The sequence below is a fragment of the Schistosoma mansoni genome, chromosome 1 (genome assembly GCF_000237925.1).
Source record: "Schistosoma mansoni strain Puerto Rico chromosome 1, complete genome".
Classification (NCBI taxonomy): Eukaryota; Metazoa; Platyhelminthes; class Trematoda; order Strigeidida; family Schistosomatidae; genus Schistosoma; species Schistosoma mansoni.
This window is the reverse complement of record NC_031495.1, coordinates 52,830,741-52,850,096: the sequence shown is the minus strand read 5'-3', so window position 1 is coordinate 52,850,096 and position 19,356 is coordinate 52,830,741. Positions and strand designations below refer to the sequence as shown.

The following is a 19,356-nucleotide window of genomic DNA, read 5'->3' as shown; positions in this document are numbered from 1 at the left end:
TTCCTGTCGATGTGTTAGGACTGCAACTGGTCAGTCTCTAATTGGCAAATGTGCATACTGTGCATATTGCCTCAATATAGCCTTAATTCACAAGCATGGTAAGCAGAGATTGATAGTGGCTAGCAGTGGACGAGTGGATAACGCGATGGCGTTTGGAGCGAGGGTACTGGGCTCGAGTCCCAGAGTGAACACGATGTCCACTCTGGGACTCGAACCCAGTACCCTCGCTTCAAACGCCATCGCGTTATCCACTCGGCCACTGAGTCCTGCTATCCATCTCAGCTTACGAATAAAAATAAGTTACAGACATGTGATAAGATAAGAAGTACACACATATACGCTCATATAAAAACAGTCAAGGTTGATAAGCGAATAATTGACAAGGTCAAAATGTAACCCAAGAAGAGTCAGTAAATTGGAATGTCCGGAAGGTAGAATAAGCTACGTGAGCTTGACATGGCGACCGACATTACAAACCTTAAGAATTTCAAATAACTGGATAGCAGTTAAATTAGAACTACAAACCTTTTATCAAAGTTCAGAAACCTGAATGACTGACGAAACAAAAAGGTTGCTACTTGAGATAATATAAAGTTTCATAAAAACATTCAAGCAACCCTGTCAAACAAGACATCTAAAAACTATACACGAACCTATTTGTAACGTGAATATGTCATAGTTGGTATGCAGATCTATTGAATCAACGATACTGGTGATGAGATAAACTTTCACCGGCTGAAGTTAAATGCTGTATTACACAGCTCCTTCCTCCACTAGTAGCTTATGTGTGCTAAGCTGGGTGGAGTAGAAGACTGTAAAAATGGTTAAGAGTATTCAGAAAAGTAGTGCTAATCAACGAAATCATAGACTGTTAATCTGAGAGGTGAGGACAGGTGCAGGTATCCTGGTATTAATTTAAGAGACAATCGTAATTCATAGTTCGGAACGATTTTAATATGGTTCAAAACTAATCACAAAGGCACAAATGTATCGACATCCCACCATCGTCAACTATTGGGCACAGTACTACTCAACGCTACTCATTATTTAGTTTCATCTGATTCTTTTTCTGTTTATAAACATATTTTAAATATAATCGGTAAGCAAAAGGATTCCACAAGGTCGGGTAAAAAGTTAAACGTTTCCGAATGGTTAATAAATACTGGCCAAAGCAATATTCGAAGGAAGCAATCGATGGATAAGAGCTTCTTAAATGGAGAAGTCGTAATATATACCCATGCTCCTAGTGAAGCACTTGTAATATAGTTAAGGAATTTCACTTTCAGCCACTAGGTCACATGTTCGGTCGCACTCCATTTACTTCGGTTTGGATAACCGGGTAATATCACTGGCCCTTATCATTAGTGACTCGAGGTCTAATAAACGAGCTACATAAAAAATAAAGATATTATTGCACGACACGGGATTCTCAGCATGTAATATTTCAACAACTTATATATATATATATATATATATATATATATATACCAGGCTTAAGTTAACAGTTTGACATTTAGAAGGATTAAGTGTGAGATCATTAACAACAAACCATCGTTCAATGAGATAATGAATCATTCATTTTAAGGGGATATGAAGGTGTAGAAGTCGGAGTAAATATAGTAAGATCATCCGTATACTTAACAAAAGTACTTTTTGTATAAATTCGCACACCAGGTTATATAAGAAGAAAAATTAAGGCAAAAGAAAAATTCTTTGACATATACTAGCTTCAGTTAATAATGAAGTAGAATACTTTCTTTTCAGAAAAGGATGTTTTCCTTCAGAGAAGTATGAACACAGCTAGTTGGTTGTCCAGCTCTCAGCATTAACGCAGGTAAACTTTCTTAATAATAGTGGCCTTGGAACAGATTCAAATGCAGAAGTATAGCCTATAAATCTTCAACGAATACACTTCATGCCCTTTTCCGTACTGAATGTTGATTCAAGACAACAGTAGCATCCAAGGTGCTCCTTTTGCAGTTGTAAACAAATTGATATTGACCAATAGGCTCCTTTCATGTAGGTTATAAACATGAACATAAAAGCTGATTATCAACATGACAGAACATCGTGCTTTCGACTTCTCTAGAAAAAAGAAATTCGCAAAGTCCATAAATGCTATTGACGTTAACCACAAAAAGTGTTTCTTGATCGAACACGTGATGCTACCAGACCATCTAAATTAAAATACATGAAGTGGGTCCCGAACCGTGGAACAATAGATGTGGATTGAGTGTTTAAAATGCAAAAGCACAACCCCACGTAACCGGAAGAAACAAAGTATGAGAGGATCCAGTATCTATCTGTCCAGGAAGGAAGTGCAATGAGGTAGCCTCCTATTTTCATAATAAGACAATATTCCGTACAAACAGAAAACACACTCTACATAATTAGTAAGTTAACAGAACTTCACAAGAAAAAGAACTAGATAGTTCCTATAGTTTTCTGAACATAACACTTAAATCTCTCAAACTGAAGAATAACATCTGTTACATAATCCATGCATCAATTACAAACAAAGTCAACAATTTATAAATCTTTATTCATGAATTTACTTAGTAAAGAAACCGGAAACAATTATGGTCAGATTAATAAAGAGTATCACTGAAATGGAAATTAAATCAATATAAAAATTAAGCTACATTATACGTCTCAATTTAATCAAACAAGTATACACTTACATAAATTATCTCATTAAACTGATCGATATGCAAAAATAGGTTGAATCTTGTGAATAATTCCCATGCATGTGACTCAATCATAACTTTTAATTTTGAATTTAATTCCCCATCATAAACAATAATCAGAAGCTGTGGATTAATTGATAATATTTCTATATCACTAAAATTATTCCACATAACAGATATAGCCAGTGATGATGAAAGATTAGGATGGTCTTTAGTAGTAGATATAAAATTGACCAGTTTCATTTTTGTCTGCAACAAAATTATATACATAAAATACAACAGTAATTTTATTAAGTGTACTCAGGAAAATTTACAGGTTTCATTTGATAATCTTAAACAGAATAAAACTATATTTTCCTCACGTATTTGACCTAACAACTGAATTAAAATGTTGAATTTGTGTTATATCTTTTGTAGCATATTGATTTCGATAGTAAATAAAACGGTGATTTGTCTTAAAATCATTACCTTGGACATTTGAATCTCTCCCCATCTACTTCAGTACGGGCAACATGTAAATTGTGTAGTATAGAGTGGGACTCAGTTCTCACCACCAAAAGTTAAACAGCTAGACAGTACCACTGGTTATGATAAGCAATTTAGTGTAGAAACTTCTAAGAGATTGGTCTGTTACATTTCATCCATAAAACATTTAATCAACATTGGACAGATAACTCGATCATGTTTACGATGAGAAAAGCACATCATATGGAAGGATCGTCTTTAATTAACTGAGATTGTTAGGACAAATGAAGTAATACTCCAATTGAAATTCACCACTAGGTGTAAACTCGGGTGAAGTAAAAGTAGTCAATTGAAAATTCAGCAAATTCAAATCAAGATATAACACCAGTCAAGTAATAAAAAGCAAATATGAATAAATTTATTGATTATTTCATTATGATAGTCATTCAGTTTAAAATACATATTTTGACTATTTTGGTCAGTAATTATTTCAGTATGTTATTCTATTGTATTCTGATAATTTTTGTTATGTATTATACATCACAAATTGATCTTAATTAAATAGAACCGAAAACGTTACAGTTTTGATTATCGTCTTATGACCGATTTGTATCAACAGTTTAATTTGTAGTGGTTTAGTTAGTAACTAAGTCGATATGCTTTAAACGTTGAAATATCTAAGAAGCAGTTAAGTCAAACATGACGCTTAACTTAGAATATATCGATCATATTACAATCGTTGAATGCTATACTTTGACCAGCATCGCCAAATTTAGTGCAATATTGATTAACACTAAGCGATCATTTTAAGCGATAAAATCCACATAACACAAAAATAAAACAGAGTAAACAATCTTATGGTACACGAGGAGTATAAAAACCGCTAGATGATGGTTCTATGTAGTGAAATAAATTAATACTAGATAGTTGAGTGAAAAGTGACTACTTAATATGATAAATGTATTATTATACTTGGAATTCATAAATCACATTCCGAAGTTTTTGAGTTTGAAAGAAGACTGATAAAATTTCTTGTTATACCGGGAAGATGTAGATTAATCATCTAGTGAAACTCATAAAACTCTGAATTACTTGTTCTTAACATTATTCCAAACTTGAGGCATAAAGACTATGCTAGTTTTTCATATAAAAAATACTATATGAAATAATCAGAATCCATAAGGAACGTGATCACTAAGCTTCAAAGGAAAGGAGGGTTATAATCAAGTACAAAATCTTCATTGCAGTTTCTAAGTTAAGAATACTCACTTTTTGAAAAACGCAAACATCGAAAATCAGAAAACCGATAAAAGTGAAGGTCAAAAAATCACAAAACTAAATTGTTAGTTGATAACTAACTAAATACAAATTTGTGTTTTTATATTATGTTCTGATTTAAAAACGAGTAGTATGGACACGGATGTATCATGGCGAAATTGAAATCATTAAGAATACGTTAGAGCATCAACGAAGACCCAAAGCATGAAAATATACAACAATCCTTCGACTACCACCCCGAAATTGGAACATAGCAAGGAATGGAAACACATTTCATTTTAGAAACAATTATGCTATTTAGTGAAAGACAAAACGCCGTGGGACAAGTAACTGACGAGTGATACAAAAGGATAAAAAATAATAAGATGTACTGAAAGTAAAACCTGACTAGAAAAACCTTATGTCCATGCGAAAACAAGTACAGCCAGAAGTGAATGATAAAGTATTTCCAAGAATTTGCTTTTGAATCAAACAAACTACTTAGTGACTACAGATAATAACTGACTGTTAGAACCCAAGTAGCTCTAAAGACAAAGTTTTAGATTCAAAAACTATCATACCCCATATACTAGTCAACATCGCCACATCATCACTACCTGAGTCTAGTTTTTGAATATAATAGTGCAGTGGCATTTTGTTACATTATTAGCTTGGTAAAGCTCTGACACTGACATTACAATCAGAAAACTATTTAGTTCTGCAAAAAATGAAGAGTGAGAAACACTTATGGGGAAAAACTGCACCTAGTTCCACTAATAAACATAAGCGATAGAAACCAATTGAGGATAACTCGAAAATAACTGATTTACGCTGGGTAGCGAACGATATTTTGGAGATGACATAAGTTCAAACGAGTTTCGATTTACTACTACAGTCATATCCACATACATGATCGAGCTGTAAAATGCTGGTCCTGAAAAATGCACCACCCATGTACCTTGCTTGATACCCGAATCACTTCATTTACATCTGAACGGCTTATTCCAATACACATATGCTTTAATTAATTTCTGCTTATATGAGATTGTGAAGTGTTGTAACGTATCCACTTAGTATAACATACTGTTCATAACTAACCTTAAGACCGGAAATTCCGAAAAAGGATAGTTCGATATTTAACGATCTTTACATGTCCGAAAAGTGGATTGAATAAGGAAAAAATATAATTGGTTGATTTGCCTATGTAACGTACACATTTAATAAATTCAGCAAGCTATTCTGAACTAATCAGATTTACTAACGTTTTTAGCTCAAATAAAAATCGAATCAAATGCAATTACGTCTTTAGAAAAGCATAGAGACTATAACTTACCGTTGTTAGGAGTGGATCCAAATTTCCGGTCTGTGAAATATAGAAGCACCGATGACTTGATACATTATCATCCTTGTAAACCTTAAGAATCCCAACTGACTGAATCGGGGTTGGGGAACAAAAATAAGTAAATATAATTATATAGGCAATGAAAGACATGTATGACAGAATTCATATATATATATATATATATATTTATATATATAGGCTGTTGCTGATGATACCTGGAACCTGCTTTGTTCTCTCCCACAGTAGGCTATTGCTGATGGCATACGGTCGACAGACATTCAGTATCTTACATAGACAATGGTTTATAAATACTTGTGGTAGTTATCCAAGTTTCAGCTCCGTACAGTAGAACTGTCTGGACGTTCGTATTGAAGATTCTCATTCTGATATTGGTCGACAGACAGTTATTTTGAGTTCCAGACGTTTTCAAGTGTAGAAATGTTGTTGTTGCTTTGCAAATCCTTACCTTTACGACTACATCAGATCCTTCACCTTCATCGATGATGCTGTCCAGGAAGATAAGTGAGAGTTTCCACATTTTCCAGGTCATCTCCATCAAGTGTGATTGAGTTGGTGTCATCTGTGTTGCATTTGAAGACCTTGCTTTTGCCCTTGTCTATGTTGAGGCCTACTGATGCAGAGGCTGTTGCTACACTAGTTATCTTCATCTGCATTTGTTGGTATGTATGGGATAGAAGAGCTAGGTAGATGATTTACGAAGTCCAAATCGTCCAGTTGCATCCATGTTGTCCAGTGTATTCCGTGCTTCCCCTCAGATGTGAAGGTCTTCATAATCCAGTCAACCACCAGAAGAAGGAGAAAGGAGGAGAGTAGGCAGTCTTGACCGACAATGGTCCTTATTTGGAATACGTCTGTCAGTTGTCCTCCATGCACCACTTTGCACTGCAGTCTGTCAGATGAATTACAGATGATGTTGACGATTTTCTCAGGTACTCCATAGTCTTGAAGAAGTTTCTATAATGTTCTCCTATCTACACGGTCAAATGCTTTCTCATAGTCAAGGAGGTTGATGTATAGCGACGAGCTCCATTCAATTGATTATTCAACAACGATCCGTAGTGTCACAATTTGGTCTGTGTACGACCGATCCTTATGGAGTCCGGTCTGTTGGTCTCGAAGCTCAGTGTCTACTGAATCTTTCATCCGGTTCAGCAACACTCTGTCGAGAACTTTTCCTGGTACCGATAGTGGTGTAATGCCTCTGTAGTTCTCACATTTGCTCAGACCCCCCTTTCTTTGGTATCTTGATGAGGTATCCTCCTTTCTAATTTGTTGTTATTTGGTCTTCCGAAATCATTCTAAAGAGAAAGTGGAGCATCTTTGTAATTACTTCTATGCCTAACTTCGTTGCTTCAGATGGTATGTTGTCAAGTCCAGCTGCTTTTCCAATCTTGATTTGTCCGGTGAACATGCTGATTTCTGCGATTTTTGTGGTTTAACAACCATAAGAAGATTTGCAGGTGCTGCTTTGATGTCCGGTGCGTTCAATGGGATTGGTTTATTTGACGGTTCTTCAGTGTTCTTCCGACCTGCTCTCTGTCCTTGAATCTCAGTGATTATTTTGCTTTATTTGTCTTTAGCTGGTCCCTCTGGTTTACTATATTTCCCTGTCGGTTTCTTCGTCGTGTCATATTCCCTTCACTTACAGCTCTTTCCTCTCTCGCTGCTAGTTCTTCCACATATTTCTGTTTGTCGACTCTAATGCTCCTCTTCACTTACTTGTTTGCTTCAGTGTATTCGGAGTGTGCCTTGACTCTCTCTGTTCTTGTTTCACTGTTGTCTTCTTTTCTTAAATCTTGACCAGGATTTCCATAGAGATCCATTCCCTATGATGATGTTTCTTGCGGTCCAGCACCTCTTATCACGTTGAAGTTATTGCTTCTTTGATACCTTTCCAGTTGTCCTCCGTAGTAGTTTGTTCTTCTATCAGTAGATGCTGTAAGGCCTAGAACTTGTTATTGAGAGTTGTCTTGAATTCGTTGAGATTGTCAATATGTCGAAGGGAGGCTGTATTGGATATTTGTAATGCTGTTTGTTCAGTTGCCTAATGCTTCTTTAGCTTCGGTTTCATCATAACAACCATCAGGTGGTGATCTGAAGCTAAGTCAGCTCCCCCCCCCGGTTTTCACGTCCTTTTTCACGTCAGTCGTAAGAGATAGTACCGTCTTAAATAACTGGACGGTTGATATAGACTAACATAATGGAGTATCGATGAGTTTAAGGTCAGACTACTCACTTTTACCAACTAATCAACAACTAAGACAACGGGACACTAAAATTTTATATTTTGAGGTACAAGAAAATTAATTATTGAAACTAATGACAAAATTTGTACTTTGTCTTGAAGAAATCTTAAAACTCTAAAGTACGTAATATCACTCATTATTTGGGTCAGCAAATCTTCAAGACTATGAAATACAAAGCTATATATTATCATGATAAGTTATCAACAAAAACTAATGAAAGGGATTGAACTACAAAGCAACCAAAAGCAAGGACATTCCGTTAGGAAGTAAGAAGGCAATGAAAAAACGCACCGAAACATCTTCTTTGTTGCCTGTCATGGGGAAATAACGCGAAATTTACTGGTTTTGTCACTCAATGTTTAAGATGTAGACAAATCGTCTACTTTTCGCCCAGTTACACACTGAATTGTTTATAGAAGTGAATGATATTTGATATCACATAATAATCCGTTTTTAGTAATTTCCTTTGTAGGCTTTCTAGATGACACCGGAACTTTTCACTTACAATGAAAACACTTTTCGCCAAAATATACGCCTAATTGTCTACTTCCCCTCAATATACACACTGATGTAATTTTGCATCCACTCTTAAAACACCTTTATCATCACCCCAAACAGCTCCTGTTTTCGCCTTCATTCCAACAACACAGCACACGAAAAGTGTAATGTACGAAAAATATTGTATATGTTCAAAATTAGTCATCGATGACTATTTGGCGCGTCTCACCTTTACTTTTCCCCTATTTCTCAACGTAATTCCCTTTTTGTTTTCCTCTTCTTGACTTATATTTCTTTTTTTTATTGGTCGCTTAAGATACCAAAAACGATGGAACTTGTGTTTTAAACAGACGTTGAACTATATTTCTCTCAGGATGACGCTGTTGTGCTAGTAAACAAAGTACCTATCTATTGTAAAACTATAAAAATGCTCGACATGCGTATATATATATATATATATATCGGTATGTATACACGGATATAGGTATACACCTATATCAGGTTCCTTATATCTCATACTTGACTACTGCCACTTTTACTTGCAACCCTTTTGCATGTAACCCAAATAATAACACATAGGATGTAAAAAAAACAAATCACTAACAGGCTTTAAGGCATATCCTTGATGAATAAATATAACAAATGTGACAACCGACAGGACGACCTTCATCTCAAATAGCGCTCGTAGTTACCAAAGCCAATGATTGCGGATATTTAAATATTTAGCCAATATAAACCAATCATCTACCAAAATGTAACTTGCAATCATTATTATGAGCATGTTATGGGTTCAAAAAGAATTCCGAAGTCGCGTATCTTGCTTCTTGATAGCTTTTGTCTATCCTTAGAATTTTACCCATATTATATAGTGGTTTGTTTCAGATTACACAGCTTTATCTGCTAGATATTGACAAATAATTGAGGTAATAACTAACTCTTTGATCTCTCTCTAAAATCCGATCAGCTGATTTGTTCCCTACCACAGAAGACTGTTGCTGGTTGTATCCACCAAGGAGTATTGAGCATCTTGAGTAGAAAACTGTTGAAAAGTACTTGAACCTTCTCGACGATGGTTGTAGTAGTTCTCTACATTTCAGCTCAGTACAGTAGAACTGTCTTGACGTCCGTATTGAAGATTCTCATTTTGATATTGGTCGACAGACAGTTGTTTTGAATTCCAGAAGTTTTCAGGCGTAGGAATGCTGTTGTTTCTTTGCCAATCTTCGCCTTTACGACTGCATCCGATCCTCCTTCTTCATTGATCATGCTTCCCAGATACGTGAAATATTCGAAGACGTCACAGGTATTTGTAGTTTGACAACACTTTAACCAGCAGCACCTATAAATGAATCGTGCCCACCCAGTGAAACCAAAAGTCGCAAGCGAGGAGTCTTGAGGATATATTTGGTAGATTATCAGTATATCGAGAAGTGACTGATCCAAACTGGCTAGCGATCGCAGGAGAAGTTTAGCGCGGCTTTCCCACTCGTGATCTGGTACAGATGCATGACCGAGTGCCTTCAGTTAGGTGAGTCCATTAAAACCAATGTGGTCAGAATCAAATGTCGAAGACTTACAGAGCTATTGATTTTCAGGATTCATTTATGGCGACAAATCACTTCCCCCCCCCCTAGTGGGATACGGATGACCCTACGGTGTGACCAGACAGATGTTTAAACCCAAGGAGTTTGTCGTTGGTAAACAGTCTTCTGATAGCTTGCTATAAATCAGCAGTGTCTAATCGTCTTTCCTTACTATAAGGGGCCATGTAGTAAATATAGTAACAAAGAAGAAGGCACAATGAAGATTTCTGTTCATCGTAAACTTCATCGTTTGTAAGTGAATGTCGAATTCCACTTGTAGTGCGTGAGAGCACAAAGCAGTCAAAAAAATAAAATATACTCATACACATGCGATAGCGCAAAAGCAATTTTAAAAGAATGGTTAGTACGTTTTCTTTTGGAAAGAAATTTTAATACACACACTATTGAGCATGTTAGTAAACGAAAAAAGAAACATTTTGTCCTGTTTTTTTGTGACGAATATATATATATATATATATATATATATATATATGTAGAAAACACGTTGATTAGGCTTATAGGTCGATAGCTCTCAGGCTTGTGTCTCGTACCTCTTTTGAAGGAGGGCTCTAGCGGTCTTCCATCCTTTTGGTAGTCTACCCTGGGTTCAGGAAGATTTAAGCACATACTCAAAGAATTCGCTAAAGGATTTGTTAGTTCCCCTATTGACCTAAGATGCATTTCATCGAGTTCCACGGATTCGCTTGTACCAAGCTCATTTAGCAGACTCAAGACATCAGGTTCTTTGATGGCCACAGTGTCCAGAGTGTGGGAGGAGGGGTTTGTATGAACTGAAGAGGAGAGCATTTTCATGCTATACGTGTATTGCTAAAGTAATTTGTAAATACCTCAGGTTTACCAGAGTCGTCCTCCAATAATGATGTGGTGCCACTGCCTCTCTCTACAACACTGGTATGTCGCCTCTTTTCTAAGTCCGCTGGTTTATGTACAAGTATAAGTGTTTAAAGCATTCCACAACATCCTTCACAAGTTTTCCCGCTTACAATCATCTAGACATGGGTAAGGTTGAAATAAAAATATTTTGGGCTCTCTGATATTGAGATTTTATCTCGCTAGTACCCAGTAACCTAAATCTCCCCCTCATTCTTCTCCATCTACAGAAAAGGGTGCTAACCACCCCACTGAGCCACGGTGTGGAGTTTCTCAGACTCCTTTGTGTGGCCTAAGGCATGTACGGTGCAGTGACTTTTATGTACAAATTTCTGAATACATTCCAAGCTATTTCAGTGGAGGACCCTCGTCCTCTTGTCCAATCTACTGGACGTGCTGAGTGTATAATATCTTGTATATGTGAATTCCAGAAATTTGGTCTGGTTTTGGCTGACACATGATCGTTATTGACAACTGTATGGAAATCAAAGACCAAAAGTGCATGACAACTCTTGCCTAAGGCTGGCATATAATGGAGGTTTGTGACGTCATCCTTATTATTGAGACAAAATGAGGTCCGGTGAGGTTCATCCGGAGTCCGGGTCGCATCTAGTAGCTTCTTTCACATATTAAACTAGAACGCACGTGTTAACCTCATCAACTAGTTTCTGTTCAAAGAAAATTTCTGGCAACTCGGTCCTCAGATTTTTCCGGTCAACTGTGTGTGCATTAAAATCTAAGAGTAAACATCGACCACTTGATGACCAAGTGTTGAGACCGTCTATCAAGAACTAGTTCACCTTACAGTCTGGAGTGCATTATAGTAAACGAGTCGTCAGCTGTTGTCCTCCGCATGTCAAATGGCTGCTAACTTCTTGTCACGTTCCACTTTCATAGGATACGTCGTCGACAACGATAAAGAGGATAGTATTTCTAAAGGATAGGGCTACTTCTCCTCCTCCTTGTGGCTTCTATGTTCTGTCGGCTTTTATTGATGTCAGACTTTGGAAATCAAGTTCATTACTGTCTACATACTGCATCAGCCACGTTTCTGTGACAGCGGTTATATCTGGCTTGATAGAATCTTTCTGTACACTTAGCTCCAGTCGCTTGTTGAGCAAGCTGCACAAAAAGTTGCTTTGGCATCATCCTCTGTAGAAGCCAGAAAGTATCTAACCTTAGTTTTAGTTCTTTTCCGTTCTTGTTTCTTAATATGACTTGTGAGCTGTATGTCTTCAAGGACAAAAACTCCTGACCTCATTAGTTTATGTCCATTCTGTAGTATTAGGCTCCTTAAATTGGAAGGACTAAATACCACATTTAGCAGCCTGGTTTGATTCTATCTTAAGTCCCTTTGGCTACCTGGGCTATAGAACTTCAGCAAGGCGACCTCGGAGATACCTTAAGGCATTAGCTCGTTAGATAAACCCTTCGTCAACTCAATATCATATCTTAAGTGGGCACCTGGTTTTGAACCTTCATTTTCCTTGGCTCGGTGGAAGACAACTAAAATCTCACTATAATTAGACTCTAATTTCTCAACTACGATTTTGGTGGCTGATTATTTTAACGACATTGGGTAGGTTCTCATTCCTGGTTTGTACCTATTCATCCGCTTTCATTGGAGTAGCAACTACAGTCACTTTGCCCACAGTGTGGCACCCTGGGTGATTTTGGATGTGAAGATACCATCAATATTTTAGTTTGACAACTCTTTACCAATAACACCTTCTATGATCGAATCGTGCCCACCCAGATAAAATCAGAAGTCAGAAGCGAAGACGTTGGAAGCTATGTTTTATGCGTAATCAATATTTCGAGAAACGATTAATCTAATCCGGCTAATGATCGTAGGAGATGTTTTTCACTCTGTTCTGTAACGTGATCTGGTACGGATGCATGACCAAAAGCCTTCAGCTAAACAAGTCCACTAAAACTAATGTGGTCAGCATCCAATGTCGAACACTCACAGAGCTATTGATTTTGGGGAATTATTTACAGCTACAGATGATTTGTGTGATAAGCTTATTGTTTTTCTTGCCGGAAACAGACCTAGCTTTGTGATTGGGTTTTCCACACGTTTCTCGCGTGCTGAGGTTTGGCGAGCAGAGAACGAAGGAAACCTTCGTTTTTAAGCTTCGGAATACCTTTTTGTAATCGGTCAATGTAAGTCAGTCGACACTAAGATTATTTGAGATAGCTTCATATCGCTTTGTGCATTGAGATAGCAAGTACCATTTGATGCACTTCGATTACGCCTGCTAATGCTTCTTTTAGCAGCGTTCACCATCGCAATGACATTGAATAGCAAACTGTTTGCGTCTGAGCAGCATTGCCGACACAACCATAAGCAACCATTTCCATTAAATAGTTCGAAAGCCGTAAGTGTTAAATTCGCGTGAACTCTGTAGTACCATCATTTGCTCCCATCGCACTGCATGCAATTTTCCTCAGGGTATCAACAACCCTGGCGTTGCCAGTGACTTTTTGCACTGAAGATACGACCGGTATCCTAGTTTTGCAACTATAAACCAGTAACACCTTCTATATCCGAATCGTCCCCCAATTAGTTAAAACCAGAAGTCAGATGCGAAGAGATTGGAAAGACATATTTCATTCGTTATCAATATATCGAGAAGCGTTTACTCTAATCTGGCTAGTGAACGTAGGAGCTGTGTCCAACGCTGATTCATAACGTGATCTGGTAAGGATGCATGACCGAAAACCTTCAGTTAAACAAGTCCACTTAAAACAATGTGGTCGGCATCCAATGTTCAACACTTAATGAGCTATTGATTTTGGGGAATTATTTACAGCTACAGCACTGTCAAGTCATCAATCATAGGTTTAAAAAAAACTAGGCACAACCACTACCCAGAGACAAAAAATCGATTACTGAAGAAAACAGAAAGTCATAGACTGTTAGATCTGAAAGTGCAGCAAATAAACAGAATCAATGTTCTCGAAAAGTACCGATGATGAATTAATTTGGGAAAAATCGATACTCTTGGAGTTACTCTAACTGAAATCTATTCAGTTAAAGTGGAAACAGTAGTCTTAATGCGTGGTAGTCTATCAAAGCAATAAAATTAACTCAGCAATGGAAAATACCACTGACCTTTTTAAATAGCGCTCAAAATCCACTCACTCAAATGGCTAAATAGCATTTCGACATTATAGCTGGCGTCAGTTCGTGCTGAAAAAAATAACTCTTATTCCTAGCCCTAATTTCTAACTCTAAGTTCTAATATTAATTCATCACATGTATTGTAACCATCTTTTGATTCTTGTAAAAAGGTAAATGTTCTCAAGGTTGCTTTGCATCGCTCAAGGGTCACCCATAAACAAAGTCTCGCTGTGGCTTTTTCTGTGCTTCTAAATCAAGGTGAGGTAGGGTTTATCACTTTAATTTGGTGCTTTCATCTAAAACTTTACGTCATTTGCGAATAAGATTGGAAACAAACTAATCAAATTATGCAATTCATTCACATGGGATACAAGTTATAGTGGACTGAGATCGTGAACTACAATACACCATGTCTCACTGACTTCTATTTAGATGGTGTCTAGTTTACTCTTGCCACCTATCGTCGATTACACGGAAAGTTAGATATTCAGGGATGTATTATGATCCCAATCACGTAGTCTTAAGCTATGAGTTTCATTATTGACCATCATAACAGATTGTTTTCGATTCACTTACGTCATGAAAGCCCTATTACTCAACTACCTTATGCACCATAAATCCGCAGTGTTGTGAAACAAATCGTACAACTTGTTTACTTTTACAAACGCCGTCGAAGTTCAGCCTAATGGTGCCAAAACGGTAGAGAGCTGTCTTCCCTCACTATAGGCAGAATGTCATAGATAGTTGAAAGTTCATATATTTATAGGTTCCATACTTTTCAATGATGCTTACACCAGTGTAGGTCATTTTTGAGTTCATACCAGTGTTATTGTCTTGAAGATATTAAATCTCACACTATAATCAGTTATGAGCACTGGGTCTCCAACTATCTCTCTCCTCGAATAACCTATCTAAAGTGCTTGCACGTCGTCCAACTTTGACTTAAGTCATTACCTTTATTGACTGACCACTTGTCTTAATTTAACTACAGGGCATTTTTGTTATCTCATCCTCCACTGAGTATCTCAAACTTGCCTCACATTTTAGTTTGATATCTTTATTCACCCAACCCGGTTGTCTAGCTTACTATTCCTACACGGAACCTTATCCCTAGGTTTATATATAATACTGGAATTTTTCTCAAGTGATCCGGTTTCAATCTCTCTGCCTCAACTATAAATGGAAATCTTCCACAAAATTATTTAGTTTGTTCAAGATATCAGTGTTGCACTAAATTGAGAACTGTGCTCTCTTTTTGTATTGAGAACCATATCCATCCTAGAAGTATTATGTAATTTTTATACTCAAATGAAGAATGATTTCAGTAAGCGATCGTAAATTCAGAAATCAAGCATTTAGTGAATCGTGGCCGGTTCTCGAACTTATATGAATTGCACTGGTTGAATAAACCGTTGTTAGATGTACGCATTAGTCAATTTGAAAGAGCAAGAGTCTAAAGATGATTTGTAAAAAACTGCACCATTTAACATACTTAGGCACCCTAGTTACCAGTCGGTTTCTTCGCGTTTCATAAACCCCTAACAAGTTTACTAAACTAGGTTACAAATCAGAAATTATGGGAGCGTTTGCGATACTCACCATTTGTTTGAAATTAGAGAAAGCTATCAGTTATCCAGAGTTTAGAAGTCTAATGCATAAGTCAATAAGCTCTTACTAAGGTAATATCTTAGTCACTCGGACACTAGAAATCGAAAGGGTGATCGTTTGCTAACTTCACTTCGTACAAATGATTCATACAAATAAGCAATTTAGCCATGTTTGTGGTTTTTGACAGGTGTTTAGGGATTTTGCCAATTCGTCCAACTAATAATCATTACTGTATTGCATTATCATAAATTATTCTGTACATCTGTATCTTATCATTCCCTAATCTGCTGATTTTACTCATCAGGTCCAGTCTTCGCAAGGAGAGTTGGAATACTACTTAAATATCTGTCGTTTGCATTAATATGCGTCATGTTCGATTTCTGTCTGAATGGCAATTCTATCCTGATCCTGAAGTTAACATCCCTGTAAACTTTTTGTTTACAAGAGCTTTTATGGGGTATGTTGAGTTCTACTTATAAAATTCTATATAGAGACCGCTTCAAAGGTTTTCGAACGTCTAGTGAATTATCAATAAAGGTCCAAGATTTCGGCAACGCTGTTAGTTCTAATCATGTATCTAAATTTCCCCAGAACAAAAAGCTGAATCGACAAAGCGAACGTAACTTTGTTGAAACGGATCCCGCAATCGTATCCAAGCACATAGTCTTTTCTGATTCCGAAGAAAATGATGATAAGCAACCAGAAAAAGAAAAATACCCAATCGACAGTACTGACGTAAATTACTCATCGACAGGAAAGCCTCTGCAATCAAGAAAGTATTTGACATCTGTCTCCTACACCTTAAAACATTTGCTTTATTCTGACTCGGTTATATCGGGAAGTGACTCATCACCTGATTCAAACCATAAATTCAGAACTCAAGATTTCGTACCTCCAACTGCAAGTTCTCAAGCGACTAAAAGAAATGTTCTAAATGCTCTCTCCTTCAGCAGTTCAAAAAGTAATACCAGTGTAGTTAGTAGTGATGTCGATGAGTTATGTAAAATGTTGGACGAAATGCAACAATTGGGTCTTCCTACTAGCTTTGGTTGTGTATGTTACGTATATTTATTATCAACTAATCAAAATTACTTAGCCACGTAAACAAAAGTCAGTGAATCCGAAGTCTGCAATGTAATTAAGTTTAATCTCCAAAGTTTTGAGCCTTTTATGAGTAAAATAATTACTTATTTCTATTTTAACATGCAATGACTTTCCCTTATAATTTTTAATAAAGTAAAACATGTGTTTAACCCTCAAAATGACATAATGTTTGGTCTTGTGATACTCATACTTATCAGTTAATAAGAAGTGTATTTGCGGAAGTCGGATTGTGACTCAGTGGTCTGGTTATTCGATTATCAATCGTTGACTGATAGGTTTGAACTTCACTCCCCTTGGTTTTCACAGCAGAGCCGTATGTATTTAGGTACTTGGATATGAGCCACGCCCTAAATGTGAGGGCTTATGACGCTACTTGGTTGTTCAGATTAAAGTGAGTGAAAGTCGAACGCCATAAGACACCTCAGGGTAGTACTTGCAATCCTTACTTTACAGTTGGGACTCACTACTTAGTATACAAGATTGTACTTGGTCACTAATCCGCCTTGTATTTTTTGGTTCTTTATGTGTGATGAATTCTAAACATGACAATTATGTTTGTGTTAAATAATCCTGAAAGTTGTTTACATCCCACCATTAACCAGTGATATCTGCTACTTAACATTCCAATCCTTAGTAAGGTTCTAGCTTTTGGCCAATTGTTTAAAATTCGTCCCTAACCTATAAACCACAGCTCTGAAAGATGAACGGTTAACGATATTAGTTGTTAGCTTAGTTTGATCTATTTGATATCCATTTTACTAGTGAATTCTAAGCCTGAATAAGTCTTAAGGCAATCAACTATGACTCGTTTTCGTGAATGAACCGGTCCACTAGGACTTTGAGCATTTAACACACCATTTTTGTTTATTTTACGTTGTTGGAGATTCTGTGATGCAGTCATATTATTATATTCATTTATCCCAATCGACTTCCAAATCCAGCTAGGTGTAAGATTTAGTTTTCATATCTGTTTCAGTTGGCATCAGAAATACGAACATCATATCATACAAGTAAAACGTTCTACAAACCATAAGATTAGTTTTTTTGTAGTTCTAAGATTTGTTGTGCTTGTTGTCGCACTGTGAGGGGATATGAGTACTGTGTATATTCCGTGACAAGCAAGGGCGGCGACTATTCGAGTGGAAGTTTCTGTCTTCTAGGTACTTATGATCACACACACGTAATTTTTCGAGTAATGTACATGAAATAAACCTGGAATTAGTTCCATATCAATAGTGTTTGTAGCTTTTGGTACAAAAAACTTATCAGAGGAAAAAGATAGTCATTTCATAGTCACAAAACACTATTTATTGAAAACTAAGCACTAAAGGTTATGTTTATAAACCATATTCACTGCACGAATCTGCTGTGTAACGTGCTAAAAATCTATCGACTAATTCCCGAAATTTCGTCTCGATATATTGTCAATGGAAATGACTATATTTTTATATCGCTTTTACTTCTGTTCAGGAAATGCATGCGAATCAATTTTCTTGACACAAAATGTATGTCTCATACCCCAATATATGCGCTTGTACTTCCTTAACAACTTGCATTATATAATCTATAAGCGGTAAATGTTTTTAAATTTATTATCTTTAAAATTACTTATGGATAATGATTCTTAATCCATAAAATTGCCTACTACCAAGGTCTGAAGATATTTTATTCGATTACTATGACGATGAGGAAGTGGACCAATGGTTGTTAGTATTTGCGAGCGGATGTAAAGAGGATAGTGCACAAAGAAAAGAGAGGAATATTGTGCATCATTGTCTGTCAGGTAGGTTTTGTTTTATTGAGCTAACCATATATATATATATATATATATATATATATATATATAGCTTAATAACCAAGTCTTCACTTCAAAGGCTTGATGAATTACGTCTCAAACTTATGTACCGTGTTTTAGACGTTATTTAGTCACGTGTATTACCGTGTCGAATATTTTGTGCTATTTTGCTAGTAAAAAGATTACTCAACCGACTAGGATAACATGGGGTCAATAACTTCGTTTTTATGAGCAAATATCGGATCAAATTATTGGCGTCAACTAAGACCATCAATCACAATCTACATAAACATAAGACTCGCATCTGTTATGGCAGTAATTCTATATTTTCAGTATTAGATACTTCCATAAGTCATATAATGGTGCTTACTCTGTAAATATTTCTTCTTTTGATTAAATCGATATACGTGAATTCATTCTGTCAGTATTTTATGTTAACTATAATTGTGTATCATAGAAATATGACAAATTTGACTGTATTCGAGCTGCAATGTATCACTGGGAACTAGTTGTCAGGTACACCTTCATGTGCATGTATTATCGCGTTGCAGAGATTCATGGCTGAAATTTTGATTATTCCTTATAGGGACATGTATGTGCTGAGTGGATGAAGTTTCGGTTTTATACGTTTGAGTGTAATTGGACAGTGAATAACAATGCAATAAAAGATGTTTATTTTGTTTAATTCATATAGGTGGATGATAATACAGATGCTTGATCTGATGGTAGTGG

At 36.4% G+C, this 19,356-nt stretch overlaps 2 protein-coding genes and 1 non-coding gene across 3 annotated transcripts in view; 1 reads left to right on the top strand and 2 right to left on the bottom strand.

Annotated features, from left to right (window-relative positions):
* The window catches only part of Smp_154770 (impas 3 peptidase (A22 family)), a gene marked incomplete at both ends in the record, with an annotated part of 45,476 nt that extends 42,546 nt beyond the window's left edge, over positions 1–2,930 (bottom strand). The window contains one exon of the mRNA XM_018794829.1: positions 2,682–2,930. Within this exon, the coding sequence (XP_018649202.1) occupies positions 2,682–2,930 (249 nt within the window). The remainder of the gene's footprint in view (positions 1–2,681) is intronic.
* On the bottom strand, positions 196–266 carry Smp_tRNA_02040_Pseudo_TTG.1.1. Its single transcript has one exon. It is a non-coding gene (tRNA).
* Positions 2,931–14,310: 11,380 nt separating the features above from the next.
* Smp_154780 (s-adenosylmethionine-dependent methyltransferase related) overlaps positions 14,311–19,356 on the top strand; it is a gene marked incomplete at its 3' end in the record, with an annotated part of 18,747 nt that continues 13,701 nt past the window's right edge. Inside the window, exons 1-4 of the mRNA XM_018794828.1 lie at positions 14,311–14,375; positions 16,030–16,182; positions 16,217–16,825; positions 18,482–18,612. Of these exons, the coding sequence (XP_018649201.1) occupies positions 16,088–16,182; positions 16,217–16,825; positions 18,482–18,612 (835 nt within the window). The 5' untranslated portion in view covers positions 14,311–14,375; positions 16,030–16,087. The remainder of the gene's footprint in view (positions 14,376–16,029; positions 16,183–16,216; positions 16,826–18,481; positions 18,613–19,356) is intronic.